Source organism: Choloepus didactylus, chromosome 16 (assembly GCF_015220235.1).
Source record: "Choloepus didactylus isolate mChoDid1 chromosome 16, mChoDid1.pri, whole genome shotgun sequence".
Taxonomy (NCBI): domain Eukaryota; kingdom Metazoa; phylum Chordata; class Mammalia; order Pilosa; family Megalonychidae; genus Choloepus; species Choloepus didactylus.
The window spans coordinates 59,181,085-59,208,233 of record NC_051322.1 but is presented as its reverse complement, the minus strand read 5'-3'; the positions used below and the strand labels follow the sequence as shown (position 1 = coordinate 59,208,233).

General features: G+C 37.9%; 2 protein-coding genes across 6 annotated transcripts in view; both read right to left on the bottom strand.

Moving 5' to 3' along the window:
* ESCO1 (establishment of sister chromatid cohesion N-acetyltransferase 1) overlaps nucleotides 1-12,401 on the bottom strand; it is a 54,936-nt gene extending 42,535 nt beyond the window's left edge. Inside the window, exons 1-4 of the mRNA XM_037805504.1 lie at nucleotides 10,821-12,401; nucleotides 7,765-7,879; nucleotides 6,581-6,641; nucleotides 5,573-5,687 (exon numbers count right to left, since the gene is read on the bottom strand). Of these exons, the coding sequence (XP_037661432.1) occupies nucleotides 5,573-5,687; nucleotides 6,581-6,641; nucleotides 7,765-7,879; nucleotides 10,821-12,371 (1,842 nt within the window). The 5' untranslated portion in view covers nucleotides 12,372-12,401. The remainder of the gene's footprint in view (nucleotides 1-5,572; nucleotides 5,688-6,580; nucleotides 6,642-7,764; nucleotides 7,880-10,820) is intronic.
* A 419-nt stretch (nucleotides 12,402-12,820) lies between these two features.
* Nucleotides 12,821-27,149, bottom strand: part of LOC119511085 (N-acetyltransferase ESCO1-like) — a 78,669-nt gene continuing 64,340 nt past the window's right edge. For all 5 annotated transcript variants that reach the window (XM_037805505.1, XM_037805509.1, XM_037805507.1 and 2 more), the window contains 2 exons: nucleotides 13,200-13,297; nucleotides 12,821-12,962 (listed from right to left, as the gene is read on the bottom strand). In XM_037805505.1, coding sequence (XP_037661433.1) covers nucleotides 13,271-13,297 — 27 coding nt within the window. In that variant the 3' untranslated portion in view covers nucleotides 12,821-12,962; nucleotides 13,200-13,270. The remainder of the gene's footprint in view (nucleotides 12,963-13,199; nucleotides 13,298-27,149) is intronic.

The following is a 27,149-nucleotide window of genomic DNA, read 5'->3' as shown; positions in this document are numbered from 1 at the left end:
ACTGGCAAAACTAAAGGAAGCAATTGATGTTTCCACAATAATTGTGGGAGACTTCAACACATCTCTCTCTCCTATACATAGATCAACCAGAGGACCAATAAGGAAATTGAAAACCTAAACAATCTGATAAATGAATTAGATTTAACAGACATATACAGGACATTACATCCCAAATCACCAGGATACACATACTTTTCTAGTGCTCATGGAACTTTCTCCAGAATAGATCATATGCTGGGACATAAAACAAGCCTCAATAAATTTAAAAAGATTGAAATTATTCAAAGCACATTCTCTGACCACAATAGAATACAATTAGAAGTCAATAACCATCAGAGACTTAGAAAATTCACAAATACCTGGACGTTAAACAACACACTCCTAAACAATCAGTGGGTTAAAGAAGAAATAGCAAGAGAAATTGCTAAATATATAGAGACGAATGAAAATGAGAACACAACATACCAAAACCTATGGGATGCAGCAAAAGCAGTGCTAAGGGGGAAATTTATAGCACTAAACGCATATATTAAAAAGGAAGAAAGAGCCAAAATCAAAGAACTAATGGATCAACTGAAGAAGCTAGAAAATGAACAGCAAACCAATCCTAAACCAAGTACAAGAAAAGAAATAACAAGGATTAAAGCAGAAATAAATGACATAGAGAACAAAAAAACAATAGAGAGGATAAATATCACCAAAAGTTGGTTCTTTGAGAAGATCAACAAGATTGACAAGCCCCTAGCTAGACTGACAAAATCAAAAAGAGAGAAGACCCATATAAACAAAATAATGAATGAAAAAGGTGACATAACTGCAGATCCTGAAGAAATTCAAAAAATTATAAGAGGATACTATGAACAACTGTATGGCAACAAACTGGATAATGTAGAAGAAATGGACAATTTCCTGGAAACATATGAACAACCTAGACTGACCAGAGAAGAAATAGAAGACCTCAATCAACCCATCAAAAGCAAAGAGATCCAATCAGTCATCAAAAATCTTCCCACAAATAAATGCCCAGGGCCAGATGGCTTCACAGGGGAATTCTACCAAACTTTCCAGAAAGAACTGACACCAATCTTACTCAAACTCTTTCAAAACACTGAAGAAAATGGAACACTACCTAACTCATTTTATGAAGCTAACATCAAGCTAATACCAAAACCAGGCAAAGATGCTACAAAAAAGGAAAACTACCGGCCAATCTCCCTAATGAATATACATGCAAAAATCCTCAACAAAATGCTTGCAAATCGAATCCAAAGACACATTAAAAAAATCATACACCATGACCAAGTGGGGTTCATTCCAGGCATGCAAGGATGGTTCAACATAAGAAAATCAATCAATGTATTACAACACATTAACAAGTCAAAAGGGAAAAATCAATTGATCATCTCAATAGATGCTGAAAAAGCATTTGACAAAATCCAACATCCGTTTTTGATAAAAACACTTCAAAAGGTTCAAAAAGGTTCAAAAGGTTGAAGGAAACTTCCTCAACATGATGAAGAGCATACATGAAAAACCCACAGCCAGCATAGTACTCAATGGTGAGAGACTGAAAGCCTTCCCTCTAAGATCAGGAACAAGACAAGGATCCCCGCTGTCACCACTGTTATTCAACATTGTGCTGGAAGTGCTAGCCAGGGCAATCCGGCAAGACAAAGAAATAAAAGGCATCCAAATTGGAAAAAAAGAAGTAAAACTGTCATTGTTTGCAGATGATATGATCTTATATCTAGAAAACCCTGAGAAATCGACGATACAGCTACTAGAGCTAATACACAAATTTAGCAAAGTAGCGGGATACAAAATAAATGCACATAAGTCAGTAATATTTCTGTATGCTAGAAATGAACAAACTGATGAGACACTCAAGAAAAAGATACCATTTTCAATAGCAACTAAAAAAATCAAGTACCTAGAAATAAACTTAACCAAAGATGTAAAAGACCTATACAAAGAAATAGAAGGAGACCTTAAAAGATGGAAAAATATTCCATGTGCATGGATAGGAAGACTAAATGTCATTAAGATGTCAATTCTACCCAAACTCATCTACAGATTCAATGCAATCCCAATCAAAATTCCAACAACCTACTTTGCAGACTTGGAAAAGCTAGTTATCAAATTTATCTGGAAAGGGAAGATGCCTCGAATTGCTAAAGACACTCTAAAAAAGAAAAACGAAGTGGGAGTACTTACACTCCCTGACTTTGAAGCTTATTATAAAGCCACAGTTGCCAAAACAGCATGGTACTGGCACAAAGATAGACATAAAGATCAATGGAATCGAATTGAGAATTCAGAGATAGACCCTCAGATCTATGGCCGACTGATCTTTGATAAGGCCCCCAAAGTCACTGAACTGAGTCATAATTGTCTATTCAACAAATGGGGCTGGGAGACTTGGATATCCATATCCAAAAGAATGAAAGAGGACCCCTACCTCACCCCCTACACAAAAATTAACTCAAAATGGACCAAAGATCTCAATATAAAAGAAAGTACCATAAAACTCCTAGAAGATAATGTAGGAAAACATCTTCAAGACCTTGTATTAGGCGGCCACTTCCTAGACTTTACACCCAAACCACAAGCAACAAAAGAGAAAATAGATAAATGGGAACTCCTCAAGTTTAGAAGTTTCTGCACCTCAAAGGAATTTCTCAAAAAGGTAAAGAGGCAGCCAACTCAATGGGAAAAAATTTTTGGAAACCATGTATCTGACAAAAGACTGATATCTTGCATATATAAAGAAATCCTACAACTCAATGACAATAGTACAGTCGGCCCAATTATAAAATGGGCAAAAGATATGAAAAGACAGTTCTCTGAAGAGGAAATACAAATGGCCAAGAAACACATGAAAAATTGTTCAGCTTCACTAGCTATTAGAGAGATGCAAATTAAGACCACAATGTGATACCATCTAACACCGGTTAGAATGGCTGCCATTAAACAAACAGGAAACTACAAATGTTGGAGGGGATGTGGAGAAATTGGAACTCTTATTCATTGTTGGTGGGACTGTATAATGGTTCAGCCACTCTGGAAGTCAGTCTGGCAGTTCCTTACAAAACTAGATATAGAGTTACCATTCGACCCAGCGATTGCACTTCTCGGTATATACCCAGAAGATCGGAAAGCAGTGACACGAACAGATATCTGCACGCCAATGTTCATAGCAGCATTATTCACAATTGCCAAGAGATGGAAACAACCCAAATGTCCTTCAACAGATGAGTGGATAAATAAAATGTGGCATATACACACGATGGAATACTACGCGGCAGTAAGAAGGAACGACCTCGTGAAACATATGACAACATGGATGAACCTTGAAGACATAATGTTGAGCGAAATAAGCCAGGCACAAAAAGAGAAATATTATATGCTACCACTAATGTGAACTTTGAAAAATGTAAAACAAATGGTTTATAATGTAGAATGTAGGGGAACTAGCAATAGAGAGCAATTAAGGAAGGGGGAACAATAATCCAAGAAGAACAGATAAGCTATTTAACGTTCTGGGGATGCTCAGGAATGACTATGGTCTGTTAATTTCTGATGGGTATAGTAGGAACAAGTTCACAGAAATGTTGCTATATTAGGTAACTTTCTTGGGGTAAAGTAGGAACATGTTGGAAGTTAAGCAGTTATCTTAGGTTAGTTGTCTTTTTCTTACTCCCTTGTTATGGTCTCTTTGAAATGTTCTTTTATTGTATGTTTGTTTTCTTTTTAACTTTTTTTTCATACAGTTGATTTAAAAAAGAAGGGAAAGTTAAAAAAAAAAAAAAAAAAGAAAAACAAGGAAAAAAAGATGTAGTGCCCCCTTGAGGAGCCTGTGGAGAATGCAGGGGTATTCGCCTACCCCACCTCGATGGTTGCTAACATGACCACAGACATAGGGGACTGGTGGTTTGATGGGTTGAGCCCTCTACCGTAGGTTTTACCCTTGGGAAGATGGTTGCTGCAAAGGAAAGGCTAGGCCTCCCTATGGTTGTGCCTAAGAGCCTCCTCCCGAATGCCTCTTTGTTGCTCAGATGTGGCCCTCTCTCTCTGGCTAAGCCAACTTGAAAGGTAAAATCACTGCCCTCCCCCCTATGTGGGATCAGACACCCAGGGGAGTGAATCTCCCTGGCAACGTGGAATATGACTCCCGGGGAGCAATGTAGACCCGGCATCGTGGGATGGAGAACATCTTCTTGACCAAGAGGGGGATGTGAAAGGAAATGAAATAAGCTTCAGTGGCAGAGAGATTCCAAAACGAGCCGAGAGGTCGCTCTGGTGGGCACTCTTACGCACACTTTAGACAACCCTTTTTAGGTTCTAAAGAATTGGGGTAGCTGGTGGTGGATACCTGAAACTATCAAACTACAATCCAGAACCCATGAATCTCGAGGACAGTTGTATAAAAATGTAGCTTATGAGGGGTGACAATGGGAATGGGAAAGCCATAAGGACCACACTCCACTTTGTCTAGTTTATGGATGGATGAGTAGAAAAATAGGGGAAGGAAACAAACAGACAAAGGTACCCAGTGTTCTTTTTTACTTCAATTGCTCTTTTTCACTCTAATTATTATTCTTGTTATTTTTGTGTGTGTGCTAATGAAGGTGTCAGGGATTGATTTAGGTGATGAATGTACAACTATGTAACGGTACTGTGAACAATCGAAAGTACGATTTGTTTTGTATGACTGCGTGGTATGTGAATATATCTCAATAAAATGAAGATAAAAATAAAAATAAAAAAATAAAAATAAATAAAAAAAACACCACTGCTCTCTCTTTTCCAATTTGCCATCTGATTGTACAGTACTTATATTCTATTTCAAATTAAATATTGGTTTATCTTCCTATGAAATAGGTTTCATGTTATTTTACTATTTGAATCAACTACTGAATGAATGTAGTAATCAAATGACAGCTAAGAATGTAACAAATGCGAAATAAAGTACTGTAATCTGAGTACCTCTGAGGCCTAGACTCCCCAAAGCTCAAACCCACATCTGCGGCCACCACCCACACCCCCCACATGCTTTACCCAGAACCCACAGATGGTCCAAGTGATAAGCTAACCTTCCCCTCACCCTCAGACATCCAGTCCTTTTGCGTCTTCCCTGCACGTCAGCTTTAAACTAACAAATCGTTGACTTAAGCAGGAAATCTAATAACCTCCAGACCTGAACCACAATAAAGGCACAAGCCCATGGGTCCCTATGGCTCTGCTGGTGTGCACTCCACCTACTGGTTGAGCCACGTGAGCCAGTCACACTTCCCGTGGACCCCTCACGGTACCCTTCTCTTCCTGGGACCTGTGAGTAACAAGTTATCTTTTCTCATACCTTATGGTCTCAGTTTCCCACTGTGTCACATCTGACCTCCACCAGACCCAAATTTAAAATCCAACTTAACTAATTTGAAACACCAGGAATATTTCCATGATGAAGATTGATGGTGACAAAAAAAGGCTCTTTTGAAAAAAGGGGTAATTTATTCCTTAACAACTTGCAAAAATAAGCTATTTATAACAAAAGAAGCAAATTACATATACTTACTATGATCAACTGTTTTTCATCAGCTTTCTCTGCTTCTTTTAATTTCAAGTCTTTTGGAATTTTTATCTCCAAATGGGAACTGCACTTAGGCCAAGAATGATTTGTTGGTATTTCCCTTAAACAAACAAACAAACAAACAAAACAGTATTATAATGTTATCGATCCATATCACTTCAAATTGAGGGAGAGAGAAAAATAACTTATTTTCTATTTAACACCAATAAATCTTAACTTTCACGGGGGAAAAACAATTAAGGAAACTATAATTTACAACAACAACAAAACAGCTACACTACCTACTATAGGTTGAATAATTTTTTAGTTTTAGCCATGTGAGTCATGGTCTGTCCTAGATACTATTTATTGGTAATACATAAAGCAAAGTAAGTCAGACTGAATTTAATTACAACATTAAAGATAAAACAAAAAGCTTTTAATCTATTTAAAACACTTCAACATATTGATACTACCCAGTATTTCCAAAGGTGTAGGGTACTGTCAAACACCGCTGCTGGGAGTATAAACAGGCATAACCATTTTAGAGGGAAATTTAGCAACACAAGATAAGTCCTACAAGCTATAAATTTATCCTAATGATATAGTCACACAAGTGGACAGAGATACTTGTGTTTATTGCAGGATTTTTTTTTTAAATACAAATAAACTAGAAACAACCACAATGTCCAAAAGTGGAGAACAGTAAAATAAACCATGACACTTTTACACAATGAAATCTAATGCAGAATTTAAAAGACTGATGTAGAACTAAATGTATAGAGGTCGAAAGACATCCATAATACATTGTTTAAAAAAAAAAAGCATAAAACAGTATATATAGGCATAGAAAAAATGTATAATGAAAGGAGAAAGTGTATCTCTGTCTTTCCACACGAAAAACTGAGGGTTACTAGCAGAACTTTTTAGAGAAAAATCACCCAAACCTAACACTGATAGATACAAAATCCCTTTAGTTATCATATTTACACTTAAATTAAACTAATACCTTACCTGTTATCACTGGTTTTAAATGTGTGGTTATTGAGTATACTGTGCTGTTTGGAAGCTGAACCTGTAACTTAATCAAGAAGATGAGTTATATATTAAGCTTTGTACTAGTTCTCCATCTAATGATCAAAAATCACTATATAGAAAGAAAAAACTCAAGGCACTAAATGTCTTACTTTAAATAAAGACCATATGACATATGATGAACTCAGACTGCTCTTCTTACTTAGACATTACTCCTCAGAGAAGAGGCAGAAAGGCTGTTTTATATCTGGACTACAGAACTGCAAGGAGATCTAATGGTAGATTAACAGGATTTTACCTCTAGTTTCACCAACAATTACTAACACTGAACAATAAAGGAAATAGTGTAAATGCTTGCATTATTATACAATCTCTAAATGGAAATAAATTCAAACATTTCCTTTTTAAAAAATTATACTCTGGAGTTTTAATCTCATTAATAAATGTAATATCAATTCACTTTATTTTCTAATGAATAAATGCATTTCTCTTATTTATATGACACTTTCCCATATCCACCAAGAGAAAAAGTTACATAATATACAACGGCAGCAATTATCTGACTTCAATCTTTTGTTCCAAGTATACCTTTCCTTTAGCAGAGGGAAACAACAGAAATTACAGATTTCTTTTTTATATCCTCACGGTGCTTCACCCAATATATGTGACCAAAACCCCATTCAACAGTTCAAATAACATATTGTCAAGAAAACTTCGCAAGACTGTATGGTATAATGGGAAAATTGCAGCATTTATTAAATTCTGAATTCTGAAATATTAAATTCTGACAGAATCACTGAGATAGAAAATTGAGTATTTGATAGTTAAGCATAAAAATCTGAAGTGGTAAAGTCATCTATACTTGAGAAATATACTGCCACCATTAACGTGTAACTAATTAAAACTTCTTGAGAAAGTAAATCACAAAATAAAAAAATAAAACGAAAAAAAGTTTGGGTAGGGAGTCAAAGGTTATACGATAACAAGCCCAAAAACCAAAGCAATTCTCCCCAAAGAACGGGGGGTGATAGTCACACATTTGACATAGAAAAGCAATGGTTAAGAAGGATTAACAGGCATATTTGGTAGAGGATGGGGTTTCCTGTTATGGTGACAAAAACATCTTTAAACATCGTGAAATTCGCATATTTTCAAAGCATTACCTGGAAATTTACTCTCGCCTGTATCAATTTTTGCCTGAAGAAGCAGAGTTGAAACAGCAGTGGTGGTTTCCACTGGACTGTTTTCAAGTTTGGATTCCAAACACAGACTGAAATTCTGAAAACATATAATTCAAAATGTTGATATTTACATTTATATGAACCTTTGAGTCTTTATCCCAATACACTTTCAGTAAATTTTAACATACTAAGAAAATTTAAGGAAATACTTTATATAAAGAGTAATTCATATAGGCATGCCTTAAGAGTCTAATCTGTGATCTTACCCAAAGCTACCCTCTCTAAGCATCAGATACAAACATTCCGTTTCATGACAAATTTTAAGACTTAACTCTCCCATAGATATATTTTCTATTTACCTGGCTCAGTATCTTTGCTCAGAGTTTCATCTATCTAGATCTGTGCTATCTAATACGGTAGCCACTGCCACATGTGACTATTGAGCACTAGAATTGTAGTTAATTCAAATTGAGATGCACTGTAAGTGTAAAACATACACTAGCTTTTGAAGACTGATACTATATAATTTTGAGACCAACACTGTATAATTAAAAGAACAAAATTAGAGGTGGCCACAGGAAAAGTTTTTAATGATGTATGGTTTCTTTTTTTGCATTCTCCTACCTCTCCCACAAGTATAAATGTGGCTAGGGTCTGAAGCCAGTCAATCTCAGTTTAAATCCTGGCTCCATCATTTATTAGGAAGTCACTCAAGCAAGTTACTTAAATTTCTGAGTCTCATTTTCCCCGCCTGTAATAATCTCTTTTACCTAACAAAGAAACAGTGCTTATTAAATGAAAGCTGTTAGGACAGTGAAACTGAGCTACCTCACTTCTTAGTGTTTATGAAGTGATGAGAAATCTAAGTAACTACTATAATGTAAATTCCTTAAAGGCAGAAAAAAAATATCTTCTGTAGCTCTAGCACAGTGTCTTGGATGCAGCGTGTACTCAAATATATGTCTTGAATGATATGGTCACCACCACATTTCCTAATCACTCTGATAGTGATCACATTGTTGATACTGGTGAAAAACATTGGAAATAACCTAAAAGCCATTTAATAGATTAAAAAATAAATTGTGGTACATTCTTTTCTTTACAGCTATTAAATACTCACATATCACTAAGTATCAAATATAACGTTGATTGTACAAAACCAAGTTGCAAAAACATACACATGGTAAGTTGAGATTTATGCAAAAATTTAAAACACAAAACAGTGCTAAGTATTCTTTGTAGCTATATATTCACACACAAACACACACACACAGTAAAATTATAAAAACAAAAACAGAAAAGATCCACACCAATTAGAATGTAGGGGAGGGAAGGGAATGGCATGAATAGGGCAGTGGGGTCTTTATATCTATAATGTCACTTTTATCATTTGAAGTAATTCAACAAAATGTTAATTTTTGTCATATTTCACTGGTAGATACATGAGCGTATTCTCAGTATCCACAAAGAATGTTTGGAATATTCAAGAATTTCAAAATGAAAATAAAATTTTTAACACAGCAAACTGTTGTTCCCAATAGGACTGCATGAAACCAAAGCACAATTCAGTTAAAGCAATTTTATAAAAGGCCAACAGAACATAGTCTAAAGTAAGCATTTCCTTTCTATTATAGTTTAGTCCAAAGGAATCTATTACATTTCTTATCCTTCAATATACTCTCCTTAAACTGTGTGCCTTTTGAGTTTTGATAGCTATTCATTCAACAAGGAGTTAGAAGATATACTCTGCATGTAACAAAAAAGTGGTTATCAATTTCCTGACCAAAGACACAACATGAACAGCAAGCCATCACATCTCTCCAAGCATCCACAACTTACTACACAGACTACCACTCACTTACTTCTAATTACTAACAGGCTAGTTCGTGAAATCTCTCTTGAAATAGTTATCTTTCAATTGATGCTTTCATTTTCATTTGTATGGAAAATGAAATAAAACGGTATCTGTTCCCTTTAAATTCACTTTGACTTTTAGTCCATGAGAACAGACATAGATCTATTTTCCTAGACTAAAATGTCTCAAAAGAGAATTTACTTCCAAATCAGGGTGACCTGAGTTTTTTCTCTTAAAAATGATGGATCTTTGCTCAAATGATCTTCTAACAGAGTTATGTTACTACTGTAGAAGAATCCTGGGATAACATCAGAACACCTGAATTCTAATCCTATTTGTACCACTAAATATGTGACCTAAATAACATTCCTCTGTGGCTCTAAGGTTTCTCATCTATAAAATTAAATAATTAACATAAATAAGTGGACTTTAAAAAAAAAAAAAACCATATGCTAGAGCTCCAGTGTTGTATGCATGTAAGCTTTCTGCTTACTGGTTTTCTATAGTGATATTCCATGTGATTTCATTTGAAAGGGCTCAGCTACTTTTTATAGTCTCAAAACCACTTTTGCAGATAATCATTAATATCTTCCAGATAATGATTCCGTTTTTCATTTTAAAAATTCATGACCACTACAAATTCATTCTTCGACTGAAGCCTGAATTATTTACATCTTAACTTAATTCATTTGCCAGCTGTTCAAAATACCCACAAAAATCAAACTAAAAGCATAGTTTTGGTTTTGGTTTTTTTTTTTTACTTCTAAAATTTTACAGGGGGTGGGGTGGGGTGGGAAAGTTGATTTGCCCCACTTTAAGTTCTAGGTGTTAATCACTATGAAATATATTTTCTGTGATTACAGTTAATAGAAAAAGGGAATAAATCCATGAATTAAATTAAAAAGAAAAGCCAGAATTCAATAAATTTATGCTTTATATAAAATAAAAATGAAGGGTGAAATGAAAATGAATAAATTGTTTATGTGAAAATGTGAAACATCTAAAGGAGTCAACAAGTTCTTCTATCACCAAATAACTGGGTTTAATAAAGCTCTGCTAACAACTTTATAGGATACCTTAATAAATGAATTAGACTTTATTCTTAACCTAAAATACGTTGTAAACATATTTCTTATTAAAAAGTACTCAGGCACATTTACTATGCATAATAAAAATGGATTACCTTAACTGGTGTTGATTCAAAAGAATGATTCATCTGATTATCCAATGGTGGTTCAGTAGAAGGTTTTATCTGATTATCCAAATGACAATTTTCAGGATCCCCTTCTGTGGTTTTATTAATTTCAACTGTAATATCATTACTTTTAACTTCTTGAGAATTAATTTCTTTCATTTTTTCATGATGGCAAGTTATGTTTTTCTCATCATGTGGTTTTGTCCCTAAAAATGTACTTTGAGTCACTGGATGATGCATTTCTAAAGCTGGTGGTGAAAAACTGGTTCTTAACAAGCCCAATTTAGGGGAAACTTGAGAGTCCAATTTATTTTGCTGTACAGAGTTGAATTTCGAGAGTTTAATTTTAGTCCAGTTGGAATTCTTCTTAGTTGAGCTGTTTATTCCATTTAGTGTACATTTCACAGGCTTTGTTTTCCTACTGGGGAAGAAACGATTACACTGAACACCCTGATTTGTTTCCTTCTGATGAAGTATTTGTCTTTCAACATCAGTCTCCTCCAATTTTATTTCTGTAGGCTTCTCCTCTTTTGTAGCTTCCATTTGTGAAGATTCTCTTTTTACCTCAACAGTATCAGACTCAATTTCACCAGCAATTTCTTCACAGAGCTGGAGAATGCTACCTCGTTTGCTCTTTCTTGCTTGCTCCAGCTCATTTTCTATGCTTTGTTCAGGCACTGATGGCTGTGGACATTTTTGGGATTTTGCACAAGCATTCACTTGGGTATTAACTGACTTGGCCTTCTCACTTTTTTTAGAGACCAATGAAGCAGCCATGTTTGATCTTTTTACCTCAGAAGAAGTTACAGGCACAGGTTTTATATCCTCTTTTCTATCAGTCTTCTGAAGACACTTTTCAGATTCTTGTTTGTTCTGAGAACTACAAATATAAGCTGTCTGATGCTCTACTTTGCGTTTTTTTCCTTTGGGAGAATTTATTACTTCATTAATTACCGGATTTTCATCTTCTTTAGAGTCAGGTATTATATCCAGTATTTTTCTTTTCACATGTTTTTTATTTGCTTTAACTTTAGATTTACTTTGCATATTGCTACTATGCTCTTTTCTTGTTGGTGGTAAACTCTGTTTAACTGATTGAACTTGACTCTGAATTTCTCTACTGCGCAAAGACCTTGTTGACACCTCTGTTAACTGTTGTAGTCTTTGTGATCTCCGGTTAAGCTGTTCGTTTGACTTAAGGGTTTCATATATTGATTTTTTCTGAGATGATTTTTTCTTTTTTGCAGATTCTTGTTGCGAATGTCCTTTTACAGTCATCATGGTACTATTAATGGGTTTAGTAGCCTTCTGATCACTAGACGCTGCCTTTGCTGACCTTGTACTCATGCATGTCCCCAGTTCAGGCTGATTTATTTTACTTTCACTGGAAGATTTAACCAATGACTTTACGGTTTCCTTTGGACCTGATTTTTTTGCTAGATTCTTTTGAGAATTTTGATTTTGTGCTTCTAAATTCTTATCTTCATTTTTTTTAATAACTTTAGAGGAATTTTCCTTTGATTTCTGCTGAATGGACATCGTTCCTGAGTAAGGTCCTCCTTTTCTGAGTAGTTTTTAGAGGATTTTTGTGTCCTGGTAGGTGTGAATGCTGAATGTCTAGTATTATTTCAGAAGAGCAGGTCTTAAAATTCTGACTTTAACTAATGCTGAAGTGCATTTTCAACAAAAATACTCGTTGCTTCAAGTAAGGTTTCTGCCATTTCTAGGATATGAGAAAAGTTGGTATGAATGTGGAAAGATATTTGATTTACTTTGAGTAAGGCAATAAAAATCTTAAGAAAATTAATTCTAATTTGAAGTTTTTTATGAAAAAAATGAATAAATTCAGGTTCAAACTGTTTTGTTAATTTTTCAATTAATTTTGGTATCAGGCCTAGTCCTACCACTGGAGGAGTTATTTATCACTGACCTGTCTGTTTTGACAAAATTTTTGAAAACTTTTTTCTTCTGAATTCTACAGTTACCGGACTTTGATTCATTTGAAACATGTCTTACAGCTAAAACGTTTCTTTCCTTGTTTGCTGAATCTCTTGGCCAGAAGCTGTTATTTAACCTCCTCCGTTTAATAAAATACTTTGCTAATACAGATTTCCTTTTGTGCTGTTGTTTCTGAAAAAATTAAAAAGAAAAATTAAATTTTGTAAAATCTACAAGATATGGCAATGCTAATCCTAGACAGAAATAATCCTGACTTACATAAAATCTAATTCCTCCTTTTGAATTAGTTTGTATAATTAAGACATGTAGAATGAAGTATGCCAAGCACATTCTTATAACTAATCAACAACTTCTTTTATGTAAGCACAAAATAGTTGAAAGTCAGTCTATTCTTTGAGATTTACTTACAGTTCTTTTCCCACAAGGTAGAATTGATGTTTCAGCCACCATAACTCATAAAACCTTGACAAGATCATTCCTTATGTTCTTATCACATTACTCAGAACCTAAAAGAAAGACAGAAGTGTTTTTTAAAATGTTTAAAAGGAACAAAGATGCAATCATTCATTCACCCCTCACCAATATAAAGCTCTGTAATTCTATCCAAGCCTACCAACAGTCTTATTTTTTCAGAGCACATTTTATACACAGCATTTAGTTTTTGTATTTCTAACTTGAAGCAAACTATGGAACATGCATCCAATGCAAGAGTATGCATGCACTTTATATTGAGAAAAAAAAAAAAGTTTTACAACTCTGTATAGATATGCATTTAGCCTCCGAAGAGAGGTCTGGTCTGGAGCAGAAAGCAGCCTCTAAATCTTTGGAGTTTCCCCTGACTGCAGTATCTTTTGTTCTTCATAGTGGCTGTGGACCACACCTGACAGTTTACATGCTAATGAAATGACAGAATGGGGCCTACCAAGGTAATCTTAGGGAGGGGGCTGGCCATACCAAAAAGACCAACCATAAGGGTGTCGGGACTTTGAGCCACATGTCAGCCGACCTTTCCAACCTCCGGGTGAGAAGATTAGAGGAGTGGGCATTGATTCCATCAATCATATGTACAAGCTCTCAAATATGACACCAATCAAATGCAGGGTTCTCTGCTCGATGCATATAACAGCCAGTCTATGGCACCAGAGTTTCAAAAAGAATAAAGAACTTCCTGCATTGCAAAGTAAGGAGAATAGATGGCCTATCAGCCTAAACTCTGTCTCCCTTAACAGCAGTAACTCTAATAGTTTTATAGTATCAAAAGATGGGCAGTTTTTTAGAATGAGTATAATGGCTCAAGATGACAAAGTTAGAGTTGATTTAATTATTGAGCACGCGCAGACTGATTACATGCTGTGGCAGCCCGCGGCCTGAGTAAAACAGGCCTGCAGATCTTGGAGCACAGCAACCTGCGTGACCTAGGCAGCTGATGTTTAACCTATTGTCTTTCTAAGCCAGTAAACAGAAAAAGGGTAAACTGATGTTAAAATAACTTTATGGGAAGCAGGCAGGAGGTGAGAGGCTTGCAGTCTCACAAAAAGAGCAAACTGTAATTGTTTGTTATTCTAGTCCTTCCTGCACCACCCCTCAGGTCGGAGTGACCCCTTCCAAGTCTAAGCTCCCCCTACCCTTAGGAATGACTTTGGAATGCCTTTGTCTTAAACCCTTATAAATGGCTTGCTGCCCTCTTTGCATCTGCGGTCGACTTCCCTGAGAATACAATGCCTGCCCAGTCTGAGAGAGCCGTCATGATCTCTCTGTGACTTCTCACCCTGTAAGTAAGCCCTGAATAGAATTTCATGTATTAGAAAATTCTCGTTGTCTTCTTTGGCCTCTGGACTGGCATAGCCCTCACATGCTGTGACACGTACTTTGTCACAAAACATAAGTAAGAAAATGAAGGCCCTAATATAATGACAAGAATGATTTTTAATATTATGACGACATGCAGGTCACCTATAGGTTAAAATTTAAGCTACTGTGCATATCAGACAGGCCAATTTTACCCAGATCGAACTCTTGTCTAGTGAGATAACTTAGGATTTGGGGAGGATTAGTTTTGGGCTGACCCAAATTCCTTCATTAATAAACATCACGGCTGTCTTTTGTGATCATAGCACTCTAAAGTTGTAAAATACATAAGGGGGTACAAACGGGGCCAGTCATGAGGTTTTTGTTGTTGTTTTATTTTATTTTGAAATAAATTCAAACTTACAGGAACAGTTGCAAAAACACTACAAACCCCATACACAGAACTCCAGCATACCCCGACCCCCCTCTCCCGATACACCGATCCACCAACTTTAACATCCTGTCACACCACCATTTCTTGCTTTCCCTCCTTCACTCCCTATCATCATCATCTATTGCTCTGTCTTCTGAACATACGAGATCAAGCTGCACACATCCTTGAACAAACAATATAATACACATATACATTTCCCATGAACAAGAACATTCTTTTATGCAATCCCATTAAGCACAGCTAAGAAGTTCAAGAGATTCAACATTGATACAAAGCTTACATTCTATATTTCCTTTTTTTTTTCTTAAGTCATGAGGGTTTTACAATTACAAGAGAAAGGTTATATAGTTAAACAATCTCTATCAAAGATCAAGGCAGCTGGGTTGCAGTGTAGTAATTTCAGGTGTTTCCTTCTGGCTATTCCACAATACACTAGAAAGTCAGAAAAAGTCATCTATATAATGATTCAGTCTCATAATTATTTAAATCTTAATTTCTTGGTTACAATTACTTGAGGCTCAGGAGAGCTTCCTCTATTGAAAAGACAGATTGCTGTGCTGGGAAGGTGATGCATTCGGAGTCCAAGCAGAGAGGACATGGATACTTGCCTTTGAAACTCTCCCAGACCCCATCCTTCATTCTTCTTTTGGCTTCCTCATTTGAATACTTTTTACTGTAATAAAACTACAATCGTAGATATAGCATAATCATTCTAGAGGAGTCATTAAACCCAAGAGGGTGGTGAAAAACCTTGAATTTGCAGCTAATTGGCCAAAAGTGCAGGCAGCCTGGACCTCCAAGCTTGGAGCTGGTGCTCTTTACCTGTGGAGTCTGGCCTAACTTGGGATAGTCAGAAGTTAATTGAGTTACTTACTGTCACATTTGCAGTTCATGTCACAAGTAACTAAACTTCTGAACTTTAAATAAATCAAAACAAAAACAAAACAAAACAAAAAAACACCAAACCATAATAGGAACATAAACTGAGGAAAAACAGTGCACAGAGCTATATACATAGAAAAGTAACGACAGTACAGATAAAGAAGGAAGATTAAACACAAATATTTACTTCTACTCCCTCCAAATAACCCAGTACAAGAAAGCAGTAGAGAGAGATTAAAACAAAACCTTAAACCTAAAAGGCAAAGTACAAGAGAATAGATGATAAAATACAAAGTTTGCAGCAAGTTACAAAGAAGGACCAGTAGTGACAGTTGTGGCAGACTTAAACAAAACAAAACAAAACAAAACAAAACAAAACAACCTGAATCCTAAACTAGAAATGGGAAAAATTTAGCAGCAGCTCTATGATGAAAATGGGAATCATAAAAGCCGGCAGGGACAGACTCCCAGACCGCCATTCCTTTTATCAGCACCCAGAAAATTGCCCGACATGCACTGCCTGAAGACTGGAAGTTTCAATCTCTGGAAGTGGTAAAACAAAAGCCTATGGCTGAGAGGGGCGGGGCAAGATGGCAGAATGGTGAGGCCTAGGTTTTAGTTATTCCTCCAGGGCAGTAGGTAGAAAGCCAGGAATGGCATGGACCGGACACCGGAGAGCAATTTGACTTAGGCCATACTTCATATAACACTCATGAACACGTGGAACAGCTGAGATCAGCGAAATCTGTAAGTTCTCGCAGCCAGGGGACCCATGCCCCTCCCTGCCAGGCTCAGTCACGTGGGAGGAGGGGTCGTCGGTGCTGGGAACGAGGAGGTAGAACTGCAGTTGTGGCTCTTATTGAAAAGTCAGTCTGCTGATCCAAACTCCAAACATAGATAGACTGAGACAAAACACTGGAGAATCCGGGAGCAGTCAGCCTGGCAGAGAGGAGAAAGGGCTAGCAAAAACAGCAAAACAAACCCCAAAAACAAAAACAGAGACTTTTTGGAGTTCTGGTGGACAAAGAATGGAGAAGGGATGGGCTCCAACAGTCAGGCACATATGCAAATCCAGAAGGCGAGCTTCCTTGCCTGAAGAGCCTATTTCTCTGCTTTCTTGATTACTCCTCTTTAAGGGCCCTAATCTCTGTCTCTAAGCATTTCAATAACCCATTAGAACTGCAAGGAGGGTCCTTTTTTTTTTTTTTTTAATCTTTTCTCTTTTTCTAAAACAATTACTCTAAGAAGCCCATAATAGAAAGACTCAAAGACTTGCAATTTGGGCCCAGATAAGAGCAGAGCTAAGAGAGCTCTAAGACACAAGGCAATAAGTCCAGTGGCTGATAAAATTCACTAAACACCACAACTTCCCAAGAAAAGGGTGGCATCCCCTTACAGCCATCTTCCCAGTGGGCCTGGAACGCTCCTCCCCAGAGCAACTGCCACAGCCCAGAACTGCCGCAAACAACCCAGTGTGACGGGAAGTGTTTCCAACAACGCACACACACACCACAATATCGGGTGTGGACAACAGCCTTTCCTGCACCCCCAGCTAATTGTTGCGGAGCTGGGAAGGCGGAGGTGTGTGAAAAGGGGGAAATCAACTCACCCCATTCAGCCATCCTTTCAGCAGACCGGGAACACTCCTACACAGCCCTGTAGCCCAGAACTTCCCTTGGGGAACAGCGCTCACCTGTGACGTAGCACAGTTGGACCTCAGCAGAGGACCTGGGAGTGCACGGCTTGGAAGAGAGACCCACGCGCAAGTCCCAGGGACCAAACGCCAATACCAAGTACTTGTGGGTCAGCGGCAGAGAAAACCTGAACTGAAGGATTAGACTATTGCAACAGCATTAAATCTCCAGGAACATCTAGGAGATTTGATTATTAAAGCTATCCCCCCCAACCATTCAGACACAAGCACCATATGCCAGGCTGGCAACACCAACTACACACGCAAGCGTGGTGCACCAATTGGACCCCACAAGACTCACACCCCCACTCACCACAAAGACAAAGGGGAGAACTGGCTTGAGGAAACAGGTGGCTCACGGACAGCATTTGTTGGTTAGTTACAGAAAGTGTACTCCACAAAGCTGTGGATCTGAGAAATTAGAGAAAAACGTTTGAATTGGTCTAAATATTCTAGAAGAACCATATCAAGTTAAGCAAATGCCAAGAGGCCAAAAACAACAGAAAATTTTAAAGCATATGAAAAAACCAGACGATATGGATAACCAAAGCCCAAACACCCAAATCAAAAGATCACAAAAGACACAGTACTTGGAACAATTAATCAAAGAACTAAGGATGAACTAAAGATGAACTAAAGATGAACAATGAGAACATGGCACAGGATATAAAGAACATGAAGAAGAGCATGGAACAGGATATAAAGGACATGAAGAAGACCCCAGATGAGCATAAAGAAGAAATTGCAAGAGTAAATAAACTAAAAAGGTTCTGGATACTCATAGTACAAGACTAGAGGAATCTGAAGAGCAAATCAGTGACCTGGAGTGCGACAGAACAGAAATGAAAGAATGGGGAAAAAAAAAGAAAACATCGAAATGGACCACAGGGATATGATAGATAATATAAAACGTCCAAATATAAGACTCATTCGTGTTCCACAAAGGGAAGAGAAGGGTAACGGTCTAGGAAGAGTATTCAAAGAAATTGTTGGGGAAAACTTCCCAGATTTTCTAAACAACATAAATACACAAATGAGAAAGGCCCAGCGAACTCCAAATAGAATAAAACCAAATAAGCCCACTCCGAGACATTCTGATCAGACTGCCAATTACTGAAGATAAGGAGCAAGTTCTGAAAGCAACAAGAGAAAAGCAATTCACCACATACAAAGGAAACAACATAAGAGTAAGTAGTGGGAGAGAGCTCATGGAGAGGGAGTTCAGAGCTGACCCAGACCCAGACCCAGACCCAGACCCTTGGACTCTTTAATCCAGAGTTTGCCCCTGGGAGATGCTAAGAGAGGAGCTGAGACAGAAACCCAGAGACATTTTGGAGAAAGCCACTGAAACCAGAAGCTAAACCCACGAGAGAAGTTTCAGCAGAGCCAGCCATGTGGCTTCCCAGATGACACAGGAACCCCACATGCCATCGGCCTTTCTTTAGAGAAGTTACTCCTCCAGGAAAGTAGGTAGAAAGCCAGGAACTGCGTGGACTGGACACCACAGAGCAATCTGACTTTGGGCATACTTCATACAACACTCATGAAAACGTGGAACTGCTGAGATCAGCGAAATCTAAGCCCAATACAGAAAGCTTCAAAGACTTGCTATTTGGGCAGGTCAAGTCAAGAGCAGAACTAGGAGAGCTCTGAGACAAAACGCAATAATCCAGTGGCTGAGAAAATTCACTAAACACCACAACTTCCCAAGAAAAGGGGAGTGTCCGCTCACAGCCATCATCCTGCTGGACAGGAAACACTCCTGCCCATCGCCAGCCCCATAGCCCAGAACTGCCCCAGACAACCCAGTGTGACGGAAGTGCTTCAAATAACAGGCACACACCACAAAACTGGGCGTGGACATTAGCCTTCCCTGCAACCTCAGCTGATTGTCCCAGAGTTGGGAAGGTAGAGCAGTGTGAATTAACAAAGCCCCATTCAGCCATCATTTCAGCAGACTGGGAGCCTCCCTACACAGCCCAGCAGCCCAGAACTGCCCTGGGGGGACGGCACTCACCTGTGACATAGCACAGTCATCCCTCAACAGAGGACCCGGGGTGCACGGCCTGGAAGAGGGGCCCACTTGCAAGTCTCAGGAGCCATACGCCAATACCAAGGACTTGTGGGTCAGTGGCAGAGACCAACTGTGGCAGGACTGAACTGAAGGATTAGACTATTGCAGCAGCTTTAAAACTCTAGGATCACCAGGAAGATTTGATTGTTAGGGCCACCCCCCTCTCCCTGACTGCCCAGAAACACGCCCCATATACAGGGCAGGCAACACCAACTACACACGCAAGCTTGGTACACCAATTGGACCCCACAAGACTCACTCCCCCACTCACCACAAAGAAACAGCAGGGGAGAACTGGCTTGTGGAGAACAGGTGGCTCGTGGACGCCACCTGCTGGTTAGTTAGAGAAAGTGTACTCCACAAAGCTGTGGATCTGATAAATTAGAGAAAAGGGTTTGAATTGGTCTAAATATTCTAGAAGAACCATATCAAGTTCAGCAAATGCCACTAGGCCAAAAACAACAGAAAATTTTAAAGCATATGAAAAAACCAGACGATATGGATAACCCAAGCCCAAGCACCCAAATCAAAAGACCAGAAGAGACACACCACCTACAGCAGCTACTCAAAGAACTAAAGATGAACAATGAGACCATAGTACGGGAGATAAAGGAAATCAAGAAGACCCTAGAAGAGCATAAAGAAGACATTGCAAGACTAAATTAAAAAATGGATGATCTTATGAAAATTAAAGAAACTGGTGATCAAATTAAAAAGATTCCGGACACTCATAGTACAAGACTAGAGGAAGCTGAACAACGAATCAGTGACCTCGAAGATGACAGAATGGAAAATGAAAGCATAAAAGAAAGAATGGGGAAAAAAATTGAAAAAATCTAAATGGACCTCAGGGATATGATAGATAATATGAAACGTCCAAATATAAGACTCATTGGTGTCCCAGAAGGGGAAGAAAAGGGTAAAGGTCTAGGAAGAGTATTCAAAGAAATTGTTGGGGAAAACTTCCCAAATCTTCTAAACAACATAAATACACAAATCATAAATGCTCAGCAAACTCCAAATAGAATAAATCCAAATAAACCCACTCCGAGACATATACTGATCACACTGTCAAACACAGAAGAGAAGGAGCAAGTTCTGAAAGCAGCAAGAGAAAAGCAATTTACCACATACAAAGGAAACAGCATAAGACTAAGTAGTGACTACTCAGCAGCCACCATGGAGGCGAGAAGGCAGTGGCACGATATGTTTAAAATTCTGAGTGAGAAAAATTTCCAGCCAAGAATACTTTATCCAGCAAAGCTCTCCTTCAAATTGGAGGGAGAGCTTAAATTTTTCACAGACAAACAAATGCTGAGAGAATTTGCTAACAAGAGACCTGCCCTACTGGAGATACTCAAGGGAGCCCTACAGACAGAGAAACAAAGGACAGAGAGACTTGGAGAAAGGTTCAGTACTAAAGAGATTCGGTATGGGTACAATAAAGGATATTAATAGACAGAGGGGAAAAATATGACAAACATAAACCAAAGGATAAGATGGCTGATTCAAGAAATGCCTTCACGGTTATAACGTTGAATGTAAATGGATTAAACTCCCCAATTAAAAGATATAGACTCGCAGAATGGATCAAAAAAAATGAACCATCAATATGTTGCATACAAGAGACTCATCTTAGACACAGGGACACAAAGAAACTGAAAGTGAAAGGATGGAAAAAAATATTTCATGCAAGCTACAGCCAAAAGAAAGCAGGTGTAGCAATATTAATCTCAGATAAAATAGACTTCAAATGCAGGGATGTTTTGAGAGACAAAGAAGGCCACTACGTACTAATAAAAGGGGCAATTCAGCAAGAAGAAATAACAATCGTAAATGTCCATGCACCCAACCAAGGTGCCACAAAATACATGAGAGAAACACTGGCAAAACTAAAGGAAGCAATTGATGTTTCCACAATAATTGTGGGAGACTTCAACACATCACTCTCTCCTATAGATAGATAAACCAGACAGAAGACCAGTAAGGAAATTGAAAACCTAAACAATCTGATAAACGAATTAGATTTAACAGACATATACAGGACATTACATCCCAAATCACCAGGATACACATACTTTTCTAGTGCTCACGGAACTTTCTCCAGAATAGATCATATGCTGGGACATAAAACAAGCCTCAATAAATTTAAAAAGATTGAAATTATTCAAAGCACATTCTCTGACCACAATGGAATACAATTAGAAGTCAATAACCATCAGAGACTTAGAAAATTCACAAATACCTGGAGGTTAAACAACACACTCCTAAACAATCAGTGGGTTAAAGAAGAAATAGCAAGAGAAATTGCTAAATATATAGAGACGAATGAAAATGAGAACACAACATACCAAAACCTATGGGATGCAGCAAAAGCAGTGCTAAGGGGGAAATTTATAGCACTAAACGCATATATTAAAAAGGAAGAAAGAGCCAAAATCAAACAACTAATGGATCAACTGAAGAAGCTAGAAAATGAACAGCAAACCAATCCTAAACCAAGTACAAGAGAAGAAATAACAAGGATTAAAGCAGAAATAAATGACATAGAGAACAAAAAAACAATAGAGAGGATAAATATCACCAAAAGTGGGTTCTTTGAGAAGATCAACAAGATTGACAAGCCCCTAGCTAGACTGACAAAATCAAAAAGAGAGAAGACCCATATAAACAAAATAATGAATGAAAAGGGTGACGTAACTGCAGATCCTGAAGAAATTAAAAAAATTATAAGAGGATACTATGAACAACTGTATGGCAACAAACTGGATAATGTAGAGGAAATGGACAATTTCCTGGAAACATATGAACAACCTAGACTGACCAGAGAAGAAATAGAAGACCTCAGTCAACCCATCACAAGCAAAGAGATCCAATCAGTCATCAAAAATCTTCCCACAAATAAATGCCCAGGGCCAGATGGCTTCACAGGGGAATTTTACCAAACTTTCCAGAAAGAACTGACACCAATCTTACTCAAACTCTTTCAAAACATTGAAGAAAATGGAACATTACCTAACTCATTTTATGAAGCTAACATCAATCTAATACCAAAACCAGGCAAAGATGCTACAAAAAAGGAAAACAACCGGCCAATCTCCCTAATGAATATAGATGCAAAAATCCTCAACAAAATACTTGCAAATCGAATCCAAAGACACATTAAAAAAATCATACACCATGACCAAGTGGGGTTCATTCCAGGCATTCAAGGATCGTTCAACATAAGAAAATCAATCAATGTATTACAACACATTAACAAGTCAAAAGGGAAAAATCAATTGATCACCTCAATAGATGCTGAAAAAGCATTTGACAACATCCAACCTCGCTTTTTGATAAAAACACTTCAAAAGGTAGGAATTGAAGGAAACTTCCTCAACATGATAAAGAGCATATATGAAAAACCCACAGCCAGCATAGCACTCAATGGTGAGAGACTGAAAGCCTTCCCTCTAAGATCAGGAACAAGACAAGGATGCCCGCTGTCACCAGTTATTCAACATTGTGCTGGAAGTGCTAGCCGGGGCAATCCGGCAAGAAAAAGAAATAAAAGGCATCCAAATTGGAAAAGAAGAAGTAAAACTGTCATTGTTTGCAGATGATATGATCTTATATCTAGAAAACCCTGAGAAATCGACGATACAGCTACTAGAGCTAATACACAAATTTAGCAAAGTAGCGGGATACAAGGTTAATGCACATAAGTCAGTAATGTTTCTATATGCTAGAAATGAACACACTGAAGAGACACTGAAGAAAAAGATACCATTTTCAATAGCAACTAAAAAAAATCAAGTACCTTGGAATAAACTTAACCAAAGATGTAAAAGACCTATACAAAGAAAACTACATAACTCTACTAAAAGAAATAGAAGGGGACCTTAAAAGATGGAAAAATATTCCATGTTCATGGATAGGAAGACTAAATGTCATTAAGATGTCAATTCTACCCAAACTCATCTACAGATTCAATGCAATCCCAATCAAAATTCCAACAACCTACTTTGCAGACTTGGAAAAGCTAGTTATCTAATTTATTTGGAAAGGGAAGACGCCTCAAATTGCTAAAGACACTCTAAAAAAGAAAAACCAAGTGGGAGGACTTACACTCCCTGACTTTGAAGCTTATTATAAAGCCACAGTTGCCAAAACAGCATGGTACTGGCACAAAGATAGACATATAGATCAATGGAATCGAATTGAGAATTCGGAGATAGACCCTCAGATCTATGGCCGACTGATCTTTGATAAGGCCCCCAAAGTCACTGAACTGTAGTCATAATTGTCTTTTCAACAAATGGGGCTGGGAGAGTTGGATATCCATATCCAAAAGAATGAAAGAGGACCCCTACCTCACCCCCTACTCAAAAATTAACTCAAAATGGACCAAAGATCTCAATATAAAAGAAAGTACCATAAAACTCCTAGAAGATAATGTAGGAAAACATCTTCAAGACCTTGTATTAGGCGGCCACTTCCTAGACTTTACACCCAAACCACAAGCAACAAAAAAGAAAATAGATAAATCGGAACTCCTCAAGCTTAGAAGTTTCTGCACCTGAAAGGAATTTCTCAAAAAGGTAAAGAGGCAGCCAACTCAATGGGAAAAAATTTTTGGAAACCATGTATCTGACAAAAGACTGATATCTTGCATATATAAAGAAATCCTACAACTCAATGACAATAGTACAGTCGGCCCAATTATAAAATGGGCAAAAGATATGAAAAGACAGTTCTCTGAAGAGGAAATACAAATGGCCAAGAAACACATGAAAAATTGTTCAGCTTCACTAGCTATTCGAGAGATGCAAATTAAGACCACAATGTGATACCATCTAATACCGGTTAGAATGGCTGCCATTAAACAAACAGGAAACTACAAATGCTGGAGGGGATGTGGAGAAATTGGAACTCTTATTCATTGTTGGTGGGACTGTATAATGGTTCAGCCACTCTGGAAGTCAGTCTGGCAGTTCCTTAGAAAACTAGATATAGAGTTACCATTCGATCCAGCGATTGCACTTCTCGGTATATACCCGGAAGATCGGAAAGCAGTGACACGAACAGATATCTGCACGCCAATGTTCATAGCAGCATTATTCACAATTGCCAAGAGATGGAAACAACCCAAATGTCCTTCAACAGATGAGTGGATAAATAAAATGTGGTATATACACACGATGGAATACTACGCGGCAGTAAGAAGGAACGATCTCGTGAAACATATGACAACATGGATGAACCTTGAAGACATAATGCTGAGCGAAATAAGCCAGGCACAAAAAGAGAAATATTATATGCTACCACTAATGTGAACTTTGAAACATGTAAAACAAATGGTTTATAATGTAGAATGTAGGGGAACTAGCAATACAGAGCAATTAAGGAAGGGGGAACAATAATCCAAGAAGAACAGATGAGCTATTTAACGTTCTGGGGATGCTCAGGAATGACTATGGTCTGTTAATTTCTGATGGATATAGTAGGAGCAAGTTCACAGAAATGTTGCTATATTAGGTAAGTTTCTTGGGGTAAAGTAGGAACATGTTGGAAGTTAAGCAGTTATCTTAGGTTAGTTGTCTTTTTCTTACTCCCTTGTTATGGTCTCTTTGAAATGTTCTTTTATTGTATGTTTGTTTTCTTTTTAACTTTTTTTTCATACAGTTGATTTTAAAAAGAAGGGAAAGTTAAAAAAAAAAAAAAGAAAAGAAAAACAAGGAAAAAAAAAAGATGTAGTGCCCCCTTGAGGAGCCTGTGGAGAATGCAGGGGTATTCGCCTACCCCACCTCCATGGTTGCTAACATGACCACAGACATAGGGGACTGGTGGTTTGATGGGTTGAGCCCTCTACCGTAGGTTTTACCCTTGGGAAGATGGTTGCTGCAAAGGAAAGGCTAGGCCTCCCTATGGTTGTGCCTAAGAGCCTCCTCCCGAATGCCTCTTTGTTGCTCAGATGTGGCCCTCTCTCTCTGGCTAAGCCACTTGAAAAGTGAAATCACTGCCCTCCCCCCTACGTGGGATCAGACACCCAGGGAAGTGAATCTCCCTGGCAACGGGGAATATGAACTCCCGGGGAGGAATGTAGACCCGGCATCGTGGGATGGAGAACATCTTCTTGACCAAAAGGGGGATGTGAAAGGAAATGAAATAAAGCTTTCAGTGGCGAAGATATTCCAAAAGGAGCCGAGAGGTCACTCTGGTGGGCACTCTTACGCACACTTTAGACAACCCTTTTAGGTTCTAAAGAATTGGGGTAGCTGGTGGTGGATACCTGAAACTATCAAACTACAACCCAGAACCCATGAATCTCGAGGACAGTTGTATAAAAATGTAGCTTATGAGGGGTGACAATGGGAATGGGAAAGCCATAAGGACCACACTCCACTTTGTCTAGTTTATGGATGGATGAGTAGAAAAATAGGGGAAGGAAACAAAGAGACAAAGGTACCCCAGTGTTCTTTTTACTTTCAATTGCTCTTTTTCACTTTAATTATTATTCTTGTTATTTTTGTGTGTGTGCTAATGAAGGTGTCAGGGATTGATTTAGGTGATGAATGTACAACTATGTAACGGTACTGTGAACAATCGAAAGTACGATTTGTTTTGTATGACTGCGTGGTATGTGAATATATCTCAATAAAATGAAGATAAAAATAAAAATAAAAAAATAAAAATAAATAAAAAAAACACCACTGCTCTCTCTTTTCCAATTTGCCATCTGATTGTACAGTACTTATATTCTATTTCAAATTAAATATTGGTTTATCTTCCTATGAAATGGGTTTCATGTTATTTTAATATTTGAATCAACTACTGAATGAATGTAGTAATCAAATGACAGCTAGGAATGTAACAAATGCGAAATAAAGTACTGTAATCTGAGTACCTCTGAGGCCTAGACTCCCCAAAGCTCAAACCCACATCTGCGGCCACCACCCACACCCCCCACATGCTTTACCCAGAACCCACAGATGGTCCAAGTGATAAGCTAACCGTCCCCTCACCCTCAGACATCCAGTCCTTTTGCCTCTTCCCTGCACGTCAGCTTTAAACTAACAAATCGTTGACTTAAGCAGGAAATCTAATAACCTCCAGACCTGAACCACAATAAAGGCACAAGCCCATGGGTCCCTATGGCTCTGCTGGTGTGCACTCCACCTACTGGTTGAGCCACGTGAGCCAGTCACACTTCCCGTGGACCCCTCACGGTACCCTTCTCTTCCTGGGACCTGTGAGTACAAGTTATCTTTTCTCATAACCTTATGGTCTCAGTTTCCCACTGTGTCACATCTGACCTCCACCAGACCCAAATTTTAAAATCCAACTTACCTAATTTGAAACACCAGGAATATTTCCATGATGAAGATTGATGGTGACAAAAAAGGCTCTTTTGAAAAGGGGTAATTTATTCCTTAACAACTTGCAAAAATAGGCTATTTATAACAAAAGAAGCAAATTACGTAT